The sequence below is a fragment of the Pseudochaenichthys georgianus genome, unplaced genomic scaffold, assembly GCF_902827115.2.
Source record: "Pseudochaenichthys georgianus unplaced genomic scaffold, fPseGeo1.2 scaffold_646_arrow_ctg1, whole genome shotgun sequence".
NCBI lineage: Eukaryota > Metazoa > Chordata > Actinopteri > Perciformes > Channichthyidae > Pseudochaenichthys > Pseudochaenichthys georgianus.
In genome coordinates this window covers 55,317-73,783 of record NW_027263202.1, presented here as the reverse complement: position 1 = coordinate 73,783, position 18,467 = coordinate 55,317, and the positions used below count along the sequence as shown (strand labels likewise).

Below are 18,467 nucleotides of genomic sequence, written 5' to 3'. Positions count from 1 at the left end.
TAGTCGAGTCCGAGTCCAAGTCCGAGTCACCCAAGGAGTGTCCAAGTCGAGTCCGAGTCATCATTACCTGTGTTCGAGTCCGAGTCCAATTCCGAGTCACTTAAGAAGAGTCCAAGTCAAGTCCGAGTCACAAGTCTTCATGTATTAATCTTCGTGGATATATGTTTTGAAATGTAGCTGCTCCTCTACATTGCTGTTATCCTGTCTATTGAACTGCTGTGAAGCGACTTTGGCTACAATTCTTGTAATAGGTGCTATACAAATATAAAGCTTATTTCTAATATTAATATTATTATTATATATAAATAAACTATATTTAAAATGAGTTACCTTTTAGAGAAGTGATTATATTTGTATGCCAATATTTTCCTATGGTAAAGTTTTCGTTTTGCACTTTTATTTTGATAGTAATAAGATCGGGACTCTTATTTTGAAGGAACTTTTACGGGTTAAATCAGTTTACCGATAAAGATTTATCCCCAGAAAGCACGTCATTCTGCATGTTAAGTAGCCATGTGCTTTCGTTATCGGCTGAATCTTTATTTATTGATTAGATCACGTTACTCTGATGATAGTGTTCAAGACAGCCTATATGTCTGAACTCGATCCTTAGAGTAATGTGTTACGGAGCCTTCTCTTCTATATTGTTTCCACATAACGAGCATTTTGCGCTGCTCTTTTCCCATGTGGAAGCAGCATGTGTGAAAGCATACAGCATGATGCGGGGTGTGTCTGTAGACATCTCTAGACTGGAATAGTGGGGCCCAGTACGTGAACTCGCCATACAGGATAGAGGACATCAGACTCCAGAGAAAATGTGCTCGAGTCCGAGTCCAAGTCGGAGCGTCAATGTACGAGTCGAGTCCGAGTCATCGTGGGGGGGGGGGAATTCACGAGTCCGAGTCCGAGTCCAAGTCATCCTGTGCGAGAATTCACGAGTCCAAGTCCGAGTCGCGTCAATCAGTGCGCGAGTCCGAGTCGAGTCACGAGTCCCGAAAATCGGCACTAGAGTCCGACTCGAGTCCGAGTCCAGGACTCGAGTACTCCATCTCTGCACTATACATATAACTTAAATAAACTGACACACCAACAACACCCATACAATGGCTCCTACAGACAGGTTAAAATTATGTCTATCCTTCCAAAGTTTACAGAAAATATACAAGGACAGAAGTACAAAAGGACAGATACAAATACGCAACAGTTCGGAGCAGGAGAAGCTGAGGCAGAGTGACTGCATGGCTGCAGCTTAAATACTCCCCTCTTCTTCAAGTGGACCAATCAGCCTGTTGAAGGTAGCTAACGGGCACCACCTGCTTGCTTGCACGCACGCACGCACGCACACACACACACACACACACACACAGGAGGAGGGAAAAATCTCTACACACAATACACATACCGACCAGGGTCGTAACAATATGTCCAAAACTCAACTGCCCACTGGCTCACCTCCACCCGACGCTCCGACCACATCACCCCTATCCTCCATGACCTCCACTGGCTCCCCATCAAACACCGCATTGACTTTCAAATATTACTTTTCACTTTCAAAGCTCTCCCCCCCTACCTCTGTGACCTCATCCAACGACACACCCCCACCCGTCACCTCAGGTCTGCTGACGCTAACCTACTGCAGCCCATCAGGACAAAGCTCCGGACCTGGCGTGACAGGGCCTTCGCAGCAGCCCCCCCCCACACTCTGGAGCCCCCTCCCCAGCCACGTCAGATCCGACAACACTCTCACATCATTCAAACAATCCCTCAAAACTCACCTTTTCACTCTTTCCTTCAACTCCTAATCCACTAACCACTCGCCCTTATTCCTCCTAGCTTAGCACTTTCTACTTTTGTTGTTATTTTTGTTTTACTTGCTTGTAAGCGCTTTGAGCACCAAAAGCGCTTTATAATGTATTATTATTATTATTATTAGAGGTAAATGGTGTACTTTTCCTCCACTACATGTATTTAATACCTTTAGTTACTTCACAGATGTGGATGAATGATGTGAAATCTAACCAAGTGTTGAATCAGACTGTAGTTCCACCTGGAGTAAATCCACCAGCTACCCTGCAGTCTACAAAGTACTTCAGACTAGCTGCACCTTCACCAGCTTTGAGAACACTTTCATGATCAATCATTATAAAACAACTCATATACAGTGGGGCAAAAAAGTATTTAGTCAGCCACCAATTGTGCAAGTTCTCCCACTTAAAAAGATGAGAGAGGCCTGTAATTTTCATCCTAGGTACACTTCAACTCTGAGAGACAGAATGAAGGAAATAATCCAGGAAATCAAATTGTAGGATTTGTAATGAATGAATTGGTAAAATAAGTATTTGGTCACCTCCAAACAAACAAGATTTCTGGCTCTCACAGACCTGTCACTTCTTCTTTAAGAGCCTCCTCTGTCCTCCACTCGTTAACTGTATTAATGGCACTTGTTTGAACTCGTTATCAGTATAAAAGACACCTGTCCACAACCTCAAACAGTCACACTCCAAACTCCACTATGGCCAAGACCAAAGAGCTGTCAAAGGACACCAGAAACATCATGGTAGACCTGCACCAGGCTGGGAAGACTGAATCTAAAATAGGTAAGCAGCTTGGTGTGAACAAATCAACTGTGGGAGCAATTATTAGAAAATGGAAGACATACAAGACCACTGATAATCTCCCTCGATCTGGGGATCCACGCAAGATCTCACCCCGTGGGGTCAAGATGATCACAAGAACGGTGAGAAAAGATCCAGAACCACACGGGGGGACCGAGTCCATGACCTGCAGAGAGCTGGGACCAAAGTAACAAAGGCTACCATCAGTAACACACTACGCCGCCCGGGACTCAAATCCTGTAGTGCCAGACGTGTCCCCCTGCTTAAGCCAGTACATGTCCAGGCCCGTCTGAAGTCTGCTAGAGAGCATTTAGATGATCCAGAAGAGGATTGGGAGAATGTCATATGGTCAGATGAAAACAAAATAGAACTTTTAGGTAAAAACTCAACTAGACGTGTTTGGAGGAGAAAGAATGCTGAGTTGCATCCAAAGAACACCTACTGTGAAACATGGGGGTGGGACCATCAGGCTTTGGGGCTGTTTTTCTGCAAAGGGACCAGGACGACTGATCCGTGTAAAGGAAAGAATTAATGGGGTCATGTATCGTGAGATTTTGAGTGACAACCTCCTTCCATCAGCAAGGGCATTGAAGATGAAACGTGGCTGGGTCTTTCAGCATGACAATGATCCCAAACACACCGCCCGGGCAACGAAGGAGTGGCTTCGTAAGAAGCATTTCAAGGTCCTGGAGTGGCCTAGCCAGTCTCCAGATCTCAACCCCATAGAAAATCTTTGGAGGGAGTTGAAAGTCCGTGTTGCCCAGCGACAGCCCCAAAACATCATGTGATTTTCTGAATTTTCTGGATACTTCTACTTTCACTCAAGAACAAGATCGGAGTACTTCTACTTTCACTCAAGAACAAGATCTGAGTACTTCTACTTTCACTCAAGTACAAGATCTGAGTACTTCTACTTTCACTCAAGAACAAGATCTGAGTACTTCTACTTTTATTCAAGTACAAGATCTGAGTACTTCTACTTTTACTCAAGATCTGAGTACTTCTACTTGTACTCAATATCTGAGTACTTCTACTTTTACTCAAGTACAAGATCTCAGTATTTCTACTTTCACTCAAGAACGAGATCTGAGTACTTCTACTTTTACTCAAGAACAAGATCTGAGTACTTCTACTTTTACTCAAGATCTGAGTACTTCTACTTTTACTCAAGTACAAGATCTGAGTACTTCTACTTTTACTCAAGATCTGAGTACTTCTACTTTCACTCAAGTACAAGATCTGAGTACTTCTACTTTCACTCAAGAACAAGATCTGAGTACTTCTACTTTCACTCAAGTACAAGATCTGAGTACTTCTACTTTCACTCAATAACAAGATCTGAGTACTTCTACTTTTATTCAAGTACAAGACCTGAGTACTTCTACTTTTAGTCAAGATCTGAGTACTTCTACTTTTACTCAATATCTGAGTACTTCTACTTTTACTCAAGTACAAGATCTGAGTATTTCTACTTTCACTCAAGAACGAGATCTGAGTACTTCTACTTTTACTCAAGTACAAGATCTGAGTACTTCTAATTTTACTCAAGATCCGTGTACTTCTACTTTTACTCAACTACAAGATCTGAGTACTTCTACTTTTACTGAAGAACAAGATCTGAGTACTTCTACTTTTACTCAAGTACAAGATCTGAGTACTTCTACTTTCACTCAAGAACAATATCTGAGTACTTCTACTTTTACTCAAGATCTGAGTACTTCTACTTTTACTCAAGATCTGAGTACTTCTACTTTTACTCAAGTACAAGATCTGAGTATTTCTACTTTCACTCAAGAACGAGATCTAAGTACTTCTACTTTTACTCAAGTACAAGATCTGAGTATTTCTACTTTTACTCAAGATCTGAGTACTTCTACTTTTACTCAAGATCTGAGTACTTCTACTTTTACTCAAGTACAAGATCTGAGTATTTCTACTTTCACTCAAGAACGAGATCTAAGTACTTCTACTTTTACTCAAGTACAAGATCTGAGTACTTCTACTTTTACTCAAGATCTGTGTACTTTTACTCAAGATCTTCCTGCTTATCTTTCTGTCCACAGTGCAGACGCTTTTCTGCTTGCTCCTGCCTCTGCTTACTTTTTATGCTGATTTTCCTATTCTTATTTTCTGAAAACTTCGAGCAGCCGCTCCTGGACATTAACTTATCACTGGGACAGTTCATCTTCGTAAATAGACGGAGGGTTTCAGCCATATTTCAACATTTTTACGACGACCTCAGTAGCGTGGCCTAGCAACAGCTAAAGCCTGGTAGGCTACTGCATGCTATTTAGCTTAAGCTAGTTAGCAGCAAAATGCCTCCGTTCTCTACAGATGACTTCCACAAACTTCTACAGAAGATGGCTGTGTTGGAAATGAAAATGCAACGGTTGGAAGTTAATGTGGAAATGAATGGACTATGTCGTGGGAATGACACCACTTTACCAGTGTTGGAAAATAATGAAAAAGGGTATGCTAACTCACAGCTAGTTAGCAGCTACAAGGATTCCAAGGAAAAGGAGGGCTGTGTACCGGGTAATAAATCTACAAGTGGTAGTCCTCCCTGGAACTCTCTGGGTGCAAAGCCTAAGAGTAAATCATTTCCATGGGATTTGGGAGGACGGATAACAGGCAGAGCCCAGCACTCTGAAATCTGTGATGCGACCGGCTGGCCTGCATTGTTATCACCCAGGAAGAGCGCTTCTTCAACCCCTAAACAGCCGTGGACAGCTGCTAAAGGGAGAACTACAAACAATCCTCTTAAACCACCAAGTGTGCCAATCCAGAACAGATACGCTCCGCTGACCGAGAACCGGAGATCTCTTTCTGATGACCTGAATAACCCGTCCTCTTCACACAGCAGGGTAAGGACCAATAGCTACTCCAAAAGTAAAAGGCTAGAGGGAAAGCTAACGACTGGGCCTGAAACTCTGATTGTGGGTGACTCTGCTGTAAGAGATGTAAAAGGTCTGTGTAGTAAGAACAACACCAAAGTACTCTGTTTTCCCAAGGATACGGTCTCTGACTTGGCTGAGAAGATCCTGCATATTGGGGCTGAACATCCGACTGTGAAGAATGTGGTTCTGCACATTGGAACAGATGATGTTGTGAAACAAGAGTCAGAAGTGCTGAAAGAAGACTTTAAATGTCTGTTGGAAACTGCCAGCTCTCTAAATGCAGAGGTGTTCATCAGTGGCCCTCTACCGCCAGTCAGAAGAGGAGTGGAGAGATTCAGCCGACTGTTTGCACTGAACACCTGGCTTTCACCTGCCTGTACTGACCATTCTGTGCATTTTATTGACAATTTTAACTTTTTCTGGGACCGCAGACATCTTTTCAAGGCAAATGGAGTTTGCCTGAACAAGTCAGGAGTGAAATTGTTTATCTCTAACATATTCAACTGCCTGTCAAAACAGGAGAAAGACACAACACATCGCGCAGACAACCCTGAAGAAGTATCACTGCACCCGCCTGAGGAATGTTCCGATTATGGGAGACCTATGAGACACCCGGAGGAGTCTCCACCCCCCCCCCCCCCCCCGTCAACGCCTTTGAGGATACTCTTCATTCATCCCCCAGCTCTCTCTACTCTCCGCTCACCCTTTCACCCTCGCCCACCCCCCTGGAGTTCGATGACCGCATGAAGGCGACACGCAGGGTTGGCAGCATGTCCTTTACCCCCGCCCCTCAACGATGCCCACCAAAATCACCGAAGCAGAGACGCGCACCATCTCCCCCGGCTTCATCACCATGCCTACCACAATCATTCAAACCAAAACAATACAGGGAAGATGGAAGCAGATTTCCAAACCCCCCTTTCTACAGTGTAGCCCTCACCCTGCTGATGAGAGGAGCAGGGTGGTGGGTCCTCCCTCCCCTTCAAAGCCTGATAGGGATGTGTGTGTACAAAACGCTGCAAACTGATATGTGCTGGGTCCAGGCTCAAGGGCGTATGGCACTCCCAACTCTTTCCAGGACATGCCGGGGCCCTGCCTGCCAGTAGCTTTGCCGATATCTGTGTTGATAGGTAATAGATTGAGAGCGGTGAATCATCTTAGAAACAGGAAGCGCCCGAACGTTTGTGTGAGTTTATCTAATTTAGCAGTGATTCCATGTCAGCCACAGCTTGTTACAAAAAACATGACTGATAGTGTGTTTAACAAACTTAAACTAGCTTTATTAAATGTCAGGTCTTTGGCAGGAAAAACATTTGTAATCAATGATTTTATCGCTGAGCACAATCTGGATTTTATGTTTTTAACAGAAACTTGGATTGAACAAAATAACAGTGCAGCTGTTCTTATCGAATCAACCCCTCCCAACTTTAGTTTTATGAGTCAGGAAAGAATGCATAGGAAAGGGGGTGGAGTTGCTATTCTGTTCAATGATTCCCTTCAATGCAGGAAGACATCGTATGGAAACTTTGATTCTTTTGAATATGTGGCACTTCAGCTGAAATGCTCCTCTCGAGCTCTGTTCCTAAATATCTATAGACCACCCAAATACTGCGCAAGCTTTTTTGATGACTTTACTGAACTGCTGTCTATAGTGTGTATTGACTTTGACCGTCTAGTCATTGTTGGTGATTTTAACATCCATGTTGACAACCCCCAGGACAGAGGGGCTAAAGAACTGTGTTGTGTTCTTGATAGCTATGGACTGACTCAGCATGTGACGGAGCCCACGCACAATAAGGGGCACACTCTGGACTTAATTATCTCAAAGGGTCTGAATATCTCTAAGGTTGTGGTGACTGATGTTGCACTCTCTGACCATTCCTGTGTTTTCTTTGAGAGCTCTATTTCTGTTCACAAAAATGTTCAAAAAGAGGTAACCACAAAGCGATATTTAACTGAAAATACTAGGGAAATGTTTACTCAGAATTGTTGTACCACACTTGCCGCTGCTAACATCTCAGTAAATGAGCTAGTAGATCCTTTTAATTCAAAAATTAAAAATGTGATAGATGCCATTGCTCCAACTAAGGTAAAGGAAGTGTCTGGCAAGAAAATATCTCCATGGAGAAAGGCCATGACCGTGAGAACAGAAAAAAGAGAATGTCGTAAAGCTGAACGCAGGTGGCGAAAAACAAATCTCCAGGTTCACTTTGAAATCTATAAAGAGAGACTTGGCCTTTATAATTTGGAATTGAAAAACGCACGACAATCGTTCTTCTCTGACATCATTACCAAAAACAATGCACGTGCCTTGTTTGCTACCGTCGACAGACTAACTAACCCCCCACTAACCCCCCAGTGTCAGTAGCCTCTGAATTTCTATCCACCAGGGCGTGCAATGATTGTGCCTTTTTCACTGACAACATTCAGAACATCAGACCCGCAGTCAGTGCCTCTGCATCAGGAACAGCAAATGTGTTGTCTCTGTGTCCACTTAACATCAATTCAGACACCATGACACAATTCCATCAGATTAATGATAAAAACCTAGAGGACATTATTCAACTTCTGAAGTCCTCCTCCTGCTGCCTTGATATTATTCCAACAGGGTTTTTCAAAGATGTTTTGCCTTGCATGGCCTCAAAACTACTTCATATAGTAAACAAATCTCTCCACTCAGGTATTTTCCCACAGGTCCTGAAAACTGCAGTCATTAAACCGCTCTTAAAAAAGCATAATCTAGATGCTTCAGTAATGAACAATTACAGGCCCATATCAAACCTCCCATTTCTAGGTAAGATCATTGAAAAAGTTGTTTTTCAACAGTTGAGTAATTTCTTGCACTTAAATAACTGTTTCGATGTGTTCCAGTCAGGCTTTCGTCCAAACCACAGCACTGAGACTGCTCTTGTAAAGGTCTTTAATTACATCCACTTAAACACAGACAGTGGCAGAACTTCAGTGTTAGTATTATTAGATCTCAGTGCTGCGTTTGACACTGTTGACCACAGCATATTACTAGACCGACTGGAAAACTGGGTGGGACTTTCGGAAACAGTTCTAAATTGGTTTGAATCCTACTTAAAGGACAGAAACAACTTTGTTTCTATAGGTAAATACACATCTGAGTTGACAAATATGACATGTGGGGTTCCTCAAGGCTCCATCTTGGGGCCTCTTCTCTTTAACATCTACATGCTACCACTGGCTCAGATAATGAAGAACAACAAAATAAGTTACCATAGCTATGCAGATGACACACAAATTTACGTAACAATTTCACCAGGAGACTATGCTCCAATTCAAACACTGAGTAAGTGCATTGAACAAATCAATGACTGGATGTGTCAGAACTTTCTCCAATTAAACAAAGATAAAACTGAGGTAATGGTTTTTGGAGCCAAGTCAGAACGTATAGAAGTTAGCGCTGAGCTTCAGTCTGCAATGTTCAAACCAACAGATAAAGCCAGACATCTAGGTGTAGTCATGGACTCTGACCTGAGTTTCAACAGTCACATTAAAACAGTTACTAAATCAGCCTACTATCACCTAAAGAACATATCTAGGATTAAAGACTAATGTCACAGCAGGATCTGGAGACACGTGTCCATGCCTTTATCTTCAGTAGACTCGACTACTGCAATGGTGTCTTCACAGGTCTCCCTAAAACATCTATGAGGAAGCTGCAGCTGATTCAGAACGCCGCTGCTCGAGTCCTCACTGACACTAAGAAAGTGGATCACATCACTCCTGCTCTGAAGTCTTTACACTGGCTTCCTGTGTGTCAAAGAATAGATTTCTAAATACTGCTGCTGGTTTATAAAGCACTGAATGGTTTAGGCCCAAAATACATTCCTGACCTCCTGCTAAATGATGAACCATCCAGAACTCTCAGGTCTTCAGGGACTGGTCAGCTTCCTGTCCCCAGAGACAGATCTCTCAGGTCTTCAGGGACTGGTCAGCTTTCTGTCCCCAGAGTCAGAACTAAACACGGAGAAGCAGCGTTCAGTTATTATGCTCCAAACATCTGGAACAAACTCCCAGAAACTTGCAGGTCCGCTGCAACTCTGACTACTTTTAAATCCAGCAAGAAGACTTTTCTTTTTGTCGCTGCTTTTAATTGAACTATTCATATCTTAGACTGCACTGTAACTTTTATCCAGGTATTTTTTTTAATGTCTTTAATTTTTCTTTCAATGTTGTTTTTATTATCTTTTACTGTTTTTAAATGCCTTTATCTGAATGTCTTTCATTTTTGTAAAGCACCTTGAATTGCCTGGTGCTGAAAGGTGCTATATAAATAAACTTGCCTTGCCTTGCCTTACATTCAGATTTATAAAAGACCATGTACGTACCATATATTCTGAGTGCAATATATGTTCACAATGAGGAGAAATGCATGTTTCTATCAATGTGTAACAGTTATCAAAATACTCATTAAAAGAAGGACAAGGAAAGAATAAAAGAAAAGGCCTATAAACACATTATGTAATGACTCAAGACCATTTTCACGTAATTATGTAATAAAACCCACATTTTGTAATAATCTGCTGCATTCTGTAATCAACAGCCTGAACGCAATATAACATACATTTCCCTGCATTTTGTAATACATTATTACATTTTGCAATGGTTATTACAAAATGCGTGAGTTGCCCTTTTAAAAAACGGTAATATTCATTATGTAACCAAACTGTAAATATATCCCAAAATTGCCACGGAGCCCAGCCGGGACCAGCCCGAAAAGGCAACGTGGGCAACACCTCGGCTTCCTTGTCCCGCGGGCCCACCACCTACGGGAAACAGCGATGAGGTCGGGTGCGCTGCCAGAAGGGTGGCAGTGAAAGCAGAGGGTCTCGACGTTATTATGCAAGTGTTACTGGTCCCGCCCACTGGAGATCAAACTGTGTCCCATGAACTGACATGGGTTTGTCCCCTGTTCTGAACTGTCTGGTCTGAACAACAGGATCTGCAGTCAGAGCTACTCTTTACAATCCTCGTGATTTCTCCACTGATCTGAATCTGATACTGAGAGAGGATTCTGTCACAAGCAGATCATTTGATCCGTGAACGCAGCACAGACTCAGTCAAACCAGTCAGACTGCCTACTGTACACACACACACACACACACACACACACACACACACACACACACACACACACACACACACACACACACACACACACACACACACACACACACACACACACACACACACACACACGCACACGCAGACGCAGGATAGGAAGCGCCTTCACTTCACTTCGTCTGACGGACGCTGAAGTTGATGAAGCTCAGACGAGGCTGCTACTGATGAAGCTCACGGCTAACAGTTCAGTAAGTAGAGCTGTGATTGGTTGACATTGTTGATTGTTGTGGTCGCAGAAACTCTTGAGTTGATGAACGTGTGATTGTTTAAAGCTGGGAGACAAGATGGCCTCCTAGCTGTGAGAGCAGAGAGAGAGTGCAGGTTAGTTTAAAGAGTTCCCTGTGAGGAGGAAGAGGAGTTCAGGCTGATGGGGGTCAGTCTGTCAGGAGGGCTACTGATGTGGAGGGGGAGGCATCAGGCGGGCACTAGGACCCAGCAGCCATCAGATAGCTCACCTGGGCCTTTGCTCCTGAAACACCTGAGAAACTCTGGCTGCGTTTCATTGGTCGATCAACACGCCCTCTTGACCCCCCCTCGGGAACTCTGATCTAAAGTCTAAACAGTGAAGTTCAAACGTCTTAATGCAGTATTCTCACCTTGTTACATGTGTCCTGATGATGAAGAAGTGTACTTGTACTAGACTGTAAAGTTACAACATGTACTTGCAGCCAATATCTGTATATGATGGCATTAGAATATATTCTATAAACTCTCATTTAACGGGAACTGTTTCACTACTTTAGCTGACAGGCTTTCAACATATTTCTAAGTTTCTCTGTTTTCACAGAGCACATTAAGGTTTTAGTTTCTGATGAAACTGTGAGTCTCTTTCTCCATTGTAGTCTTCCCTTCAGGTGTTCTGTGTTCAACACCAGCTGAGCAGGACGGAAGCCATTTTGTTTCTTAGTGTTTACTGTCGAGACAAAAACTCAAGTCTAAACACGTCAACAAAATAATTAAAAGGTGTGTTCAATTCAGTCAGAAGTGGAATGCCGGAAAACTAGATTTCAGGTTGGAGGAGGAGGAGGAGGAGGAGGAGGAGGAGGAGGAGGAGGAGGAGGAGGAGGAGGAGGAGGAGGAGGAGGAGGAGGAGAGACTCAGTCAAATCAGTCAGACTGCCTACTTTCACCCATTGCACAGTGATGATACTTATACCTCTAGAATCTGTTGAATCTCAGCTTTAATCTGATATCTTGTTTGTGCAGATCCGATAAGTAATAAAGTATTTATACCGTGAGTTCTGTGCTGAGTGCGTTAGCATTTTTTCGCTTTGGGCTAATTCAGACGCTTGGTATTACCCTTGTGTTTAGTTTAGATAAAAATGTTTCGTATCGTCAGTTAGCTGAGTTTCTTCCCGTTAAGTGGGTATGACACATTAACAGGTTGTTAAATGTTAAAGGCCCCATGTCATGCTTTTCTTTGTTACCCGTCCCCTTGTGTGTTATGTAGCTTTTTCTGCATGTAAACGGTCTGCAGAGTCACAAACCCTCAAAGTAAGCTGTAGACAGTTGGGTGTAACTGTAATAATATTACTCGGTAACGGAGTAGTGTAAGGCGTTACTTCTATAAAATCAGTAATCACACTACACCTACAGTTAGCCTACTAACATAAAGAATGACTAGATTCTCCCAGAGCCGTGGATTCTCCCTTTGACAGACAAGAGGGATTTCCGCCGCAGGTTTGTATTTACATAACATTTGCGCGACTTGCGCATCCACGTGCAGTGTATAAATATGGCTCAGTCAACAGCGAAACTTTCGAGGGGTGGAGGTATACCCATTATTTTGAGTTCGTCCGAAGAAAGGACAGGAATGTGACGGTGAGGTGCAAACTGTGTCCAGGCCAGAAGCTGTTATCCACTGCTGCAAAAACAACGTTGAACCTCAACAAGCACCTGCAAAGACAACATGCTAACATGAAGCTAATAGCTAAGGACCCCCGAACCCAGAGTGAGGATGTAAACAGGGCCCTGCGAGTAACGAGGTAAAGTAATATAGTGTGGTGATTGACATTACTCACCCACGGATCTATGGGTTTGGGAATTGTTCTGCACGGACATTTGAGTGAGCCGGACTTCCTGTTTCCGCCGGTCTTCGCTTCCCGGGCTTGAAGTGTTTACATGTGTTTGCAGATGCTTAATGCTTAATAAAAGTCTAGCTTGTACCTTCGATACCCCGCCTCCGACTCCCGTCTCTCGGCACTACAATAGGCCTATTACTTTTTTTTAAAGTAATATGTAATATATTACTTTTTTGAGTAATGACCCCATCTCTGGTTATAGATCTGTCTTGTTTACATACAGATAAAGTGACACTGTCAAGGTTGATAGAATCTCATGAAGAAATATATTATTTCAGATGTTCTCTTTATGAACCCTCTAGAATGATCAGGTCTTTTGGTATTTGCCTTTTGATACTAACTTCAGTTTAAACAAAGACCTACAGGGAAGCGTAACCAGAATTCAGAATAATATATGATGTGTTTTATAATGATTTTAGCTTTATTTTACCTTTATTTAACCAGGATCGGTCTCATTGAGATTAAAAATCTCTTTTTCAAGAGAGTCCTTATTGACTCTTATAATTATTGATGCATTAAGTGTTCTCAAAGCTGGTAAAGGTGCAACATAAACAATATATTTATTGATTTTTTCAATTTTCACAACACAATAATGACGTAGCACATACATGACAAGTACATAATTACAAAGCAAAAAGACAGCTCAGTCTCAAACATACACATGTAGGTCGTTACAGGAGTCTCACATTTATGATTGATGATGAATTTATGATGACAGGAGATTCATGAGATTCCTTTAACAATTATAGCCGACAATTCAGGTCCAAGGAAATGTAAGTAAGGCTGCCAGATTTGATAGAACTGATCAGATTTGGCATGTAAAACATTTGTGAGATATTCCAGGGGAACCAACTCAAATATAATGTTGCGCCAGCCTTTGAGCGATGGGACCCGATCCTTAGTCCACTGTAATCAAATATTTTTCCTAGCAGCAAAAGTTAGGACATTATATAATCTTCTGTTCGCAGCAGTAGGTTTGACTGGTAGACCTAAAATCAAAGACAGCGGGTTCATATCTAAATGTCTGTGAAATATCTTCTCCATTTCAACTAATATGTCAGACCAATATTTCTGAAGTTGGCAGCATGACCAGAAGCAATGGGTCAGGGTTCCTATTTCTATTTTACATTTTAGACACATAGGGGAGAGTGAGGGCTTAAAGCAGTGCCTGCGATTAGGGGATATATGTATCCTGTGTGTAATTCTCAACAGTATTGCTTTTGCTCTGGCACATATGGATATCTTTTTGGCATAATTCCAGACATCTTCCCATGTCTCCTCATCGATAGTCACCGACAATTCCCTCTCCCAAGCCCCTTTGACTCTTTGCGTATTATTAGGAGTCATGCCTCGCATTACTTCATAAAACAAACTGAGAGACAATCTCCCTGGTTGACGGTACAGGCATTTCTCAATGACAGATACCTCCCTGTGATCTATAAGGGTTGTATTCTTGGTGATATAATGCCTGATCTGCAAAAAACGAAAGAAGTCGTGTCTTGGGAGCTGATACTTTGTCCTCAATTGATCAAATGACATGAGACAGCTGTCATTGAACAAGTCCCCCAATGTAGTGAAGCCTTTGTTACGCCACTGCTGAAAGCTAGGGGCCATTACTCCTGGCAACAAGTCTGGGTTGTTGGTTATCGGGGTGAAAATGGAAGTCAATTTGAGCCTCCCTTCCATACGGCGAGATGACCGCCATGCTTTCAAAGCATTCATTGGGATTGGGTCGGTACATGTTTCTTTTATGTTTTTAAAACTCCCAAAACACAGTAAGTCCTGAAGAGCACATTTTGATAATGAGGCTTCAATATCCAACCATGTAGAAGAGACATCATTCGTTATCCATTGAGATATTGCTGTCCGGTGAGCACGGAGCTGATACACTTTAATATTTGGCAGGTCTAAGCCACCCATAGAGCCAGGCAGCTGCAGCACCGACATGTTTAGTCTCTACGTTTGTTCCATATGAAAGAGCTAAGCCAGCTGTTCAGACCCTTAAGCACCCTGCTTGAAAATAAAATAGGAATCATCTGAATGGGATAAAGCAACCTGGGTAATACATTCATTTGAATCAGAGCTATTCGCCCAAGCCAGGAGACAGGGAGTGAGGTCCAGCGATGTAAATCTTGTTTTACCTTACCAAATAATGGAGTCAAATTGGCTTTGTGCAGTTGATTAAATGACGGCGTAATAAATATACCTAGATATACAAAAGCGGATGGAGACCATTAAAAGGAAAGGATGGCATTGTATTTGGTATAGTCCTAAGACTACCCAGAGGCAAAGCTTCGGATTTATTTAGGTTGATCTTACACCCAGTGTAGCGGCAATAACTCCCTATGAGCTAGCTGCTGAGAGGCTAAAAGATGCTCTTTGCTGTGACGCGTTCCATTTAAGAGTCCGTAGTCATTTGTAGTCCATGGTGTTTAATAAAACGAAAACAAACAATATACGACTCCAGACCTGACGGTCAACAGAAAGTATCGGAGCAAATTCACCCTCTTCCTACATCATATCCTCCCAACCGGCATCCAACAGGTGACTAAATACCAATAAACCACACCCACGTGACCATTGCCGGAAGTGATAAACAATAAGAATGAAACGCGATGCAAACCGAAATACAAGAAAATATTACAAATAATAAGTAAGGCAAAAACAAGCATTTTGGCTCCTACACCCAGAAAAAGGACTAAACCAATCTTCCCTCTCAATGAGAGCTGGGGCTGATATCTCAGGCTGGGATAAAAACACTATGACGTCGCCCACATATAAACTTATTGTATGACATATCTCTGCAAGCTGCAAGCCATGCATGGAAGGCGTGGCTCTAATGATCTCAGCCAGTGGCTCAATGGCTAGTGCAAAGAGGAGACAGTGGACAGCCCTGCCTGGTGCCTCGATGTGTTGGAAAGTACTCTGATCTTAATCCGTCAGTTACAACAGCCGCTTGTGGGTTGGTGAACAGTACTCTCACCCATTTCAAAAAGGTATTGATAAGACCAGATGTGTCCAATGTGTAGAATAGGAAGGACCACTCGACACGGGCAAATGCCTTCTCTGCATCAAATCAAAGCACCAATCCATCGATAGAATCCTTTTCAAAGGCCTGCATAACGTTCAAAAGACGTCTTACATTGTTTGTAGAATCACGGCCTTTTATAAAACCAGTTTGGTCCTCTCTAATTAGTAGAGGCAAAAGGTCCTCCGAACGAGTTGCTAGAATCTTAGAAAGCAATTTCCGGTCTACATTCAAGAGTGCTATTGGCCCGTAGGAGGCACACGATTCTGGGCATTTCCCCTTTTTTAATATAAGAGATATGTTTGCTTCTCTCAAAGTCTGCGGTAATTCTGTCGTAGTAAATGAACGATTAAGCATTTTGAGTAATGGTTCTAGAAGCAGGCTGCTAAATTCTTTATACAATTCACAGGTTAGTCCATCTGGTGACTTTCCACTCTGGAGATTTTTAATGGCATTGACAAGTTCCTCTTTTGCGATTGGGCCATGAAGGAGGCTTCTTTGTTCCTCTGATAGTGTTGGAAGATTAATCTTAGCAAAGAAGTCCTCCATTAAATGAGGCGCGTCACTTGTCTGCTCTGAACAATACAAATCCGTGTAAAATGTTTTGAAGCAGTCATTTATGAATCTATTTTCATATATTCTGTTGCCTTCTGAATCAACAATGGCAGCTATGGACTGGTTCATCAAACCTGCTTAACATCTCTAATGTTCTTCTCTGCCTCTGTAGTAAGGACACAGGCAGATGTTTCTTCCCATGAAGTAGGTGATGGTGAGTTGATACAAGCTTTTCCCTTGTCTGTCAGTTCAATTGCTAAGTTATTTTGCTCTATGTTTTTGGCGCCTCTTAGTGGATGTATAAGATGTAATCAGGCCTCTGGCGTAGGCTTTGCAGGTTTCCCACAAAAGTGATGGATTGTCCGTTGATGGTAGGTTCATCATCGACAGGAATACTTTGAATTCAGTTATAAAATAGGATATAAAGGTGTTGTCTCTCAGTATAACACTATCCAGTCTCCACTGCCTCGGCTGCTTTATTGGATTCTTCAGCTTTAAGTCCATAACCACGGCGACATCGTCGGATATAATTACACTCCCAATGTCACAAGATAGTATGGAATGTATGTCAGCTTTAGGTATGAACAAATAGTCAAGCCTAAGGTGCAGCTAGTCTGAAGTACTTTGTAGACTGCAGGGTAGCTGGTGGAGGTGCAGCTAGTCTGAAGTACTTTGTAGACTGCAGGGTAGCTGGTGGAGGTGCAGCTAGTCTGAAGTACTTTGTAGACTGCAGGGTAGCTGGTGAAGGTGCAGCTAGTCTGAAGTACTTTGTAGACTGCAGGGTAGCTGGTGGAGGTGCAGCTAGTCTGAAGTACTTTGTAGACTGCAGGGTAGCTGGTGAAGGTGCAGCTAGTCTGAAGTACTTTGTAGACTGCAGGGTAGCTGGTGAAGGTGCAGCTAGTCTGAAGTACTTTGTAGACTGCAGGGTAGCTGGTGAAGGTGCAGCTAGTCTGAAGTACTTTGTAGACTGCAGGGTAGCTGGTGAAGGTGCAGCTAGTCTGAAGTACTTTGTAGACTGCAGGGTAGCTGGTGGAGGTGCAGCTAGTCTGAAGTACTTTGTAGACTGCAGGGGAGCTGGTGAAGGTGCAGCTAGTCTGAAGTACTTTGTAGACTGCAGGGTAGCTGGTGAAGGTGCAGCTAGTCTGAAGTACTTTGTAGACTGCAGGGTAGCTGGTGGAGGTGCAGCTAGTCTGAAGTACTTTGTAGACTGCAGGGTAGCTGGTGAAGGTGCAGCTAGTCTGAAGTACTTTGTAGACTGCAGGGTAGCTGGTGAAGGTGCAGCTAGTCTGAAGTACTTTGTAGACTGCAGGGTAGCTGGTGAAGGTGCAGCTAGTCTGAAGTACTTTGTAGACTGCAGGGTAGCTGGTGGAGGTGCAGCTAGTCTGAAGTACTTTGTAGACTGCAGGGGAGCTGGTGGATTTACTCCAGGTGGAACTAAAGTCTGATTCAACACTTGATTATATTTCACATCCTTCATCCATATCTGTGAAGTAACTAAAGGGATTAAATACATGTCGAGGAGGATAGGGAGGAGGTTCGCTTCTGATGAGCGAAGGCTGCGGGAGGGGGTGTAGTGGTGGATCAGGTCGTTGAGGGGGGGGCCTGGTTATTGAGAGCTTTGTGGGTTAGCAGAAGGATTTTGAAGTGTATTCGTTGACGGACAGGGAGCCAGGGCCGGTTTTGAAGGACGGGTGATGTGGTCTCTGGAGCGCGTGTGGGTGAGGCGGCGGGCAGCGCAGTTCTGGATATCTTGCAGTTTATTTAGAATAAATGACTTGTTGGCAGGTTTGAGGAAACAGCCGTGTGTGTTCAGTGACACATCTCTGGCTGATCATCCAATGAAGGGTTATTATCTAATGTCTCCAGAATGTACTTCCTCACACGCACAGGATGTTGCTGCTATTTATAGGTTATTATGCAGGTGTTACTGGTCCCGCCCACTGGAGATCAAACTGTGTCCCATGAACTGACATGGGTTTGTCCCCTGCTCTGAACTGTCTGGTCTGAACAACAGGATCTGCAGTCAGAGCTACTCTTTACAATCCTCGTGATTTCTCCACTGATCTGAATCTGATACTGAGAGAGGATTCTGTCACAAGCAGATCATTTGATCCGTGAACGCAGCACAGACTCAGTCAAAC

General features: G+C 43.1%; 1 protein-coding gene across 1 annotated transcript in view; it reads left to right on the top strand.

Annotated features, from left to right (window-relative positions):
* Positions 1-18,467, top strand: part of LOC139433570 (uncharacterized) — a 39,904-nt gene that overhangs the window by 20,046 nt on the left and 1,391 nt on the right. Inside the window, exon 3 of the mRNA XM_071202631.1 lies at positions 11,642-11,772. Coding sequence (XP_071058732.1) covers positions 11,642-11,772 — 131 coding nt within the window. The remainder of the gene's footprint in view (positions 1-11,641; positions 11,773-18,467) is intronic.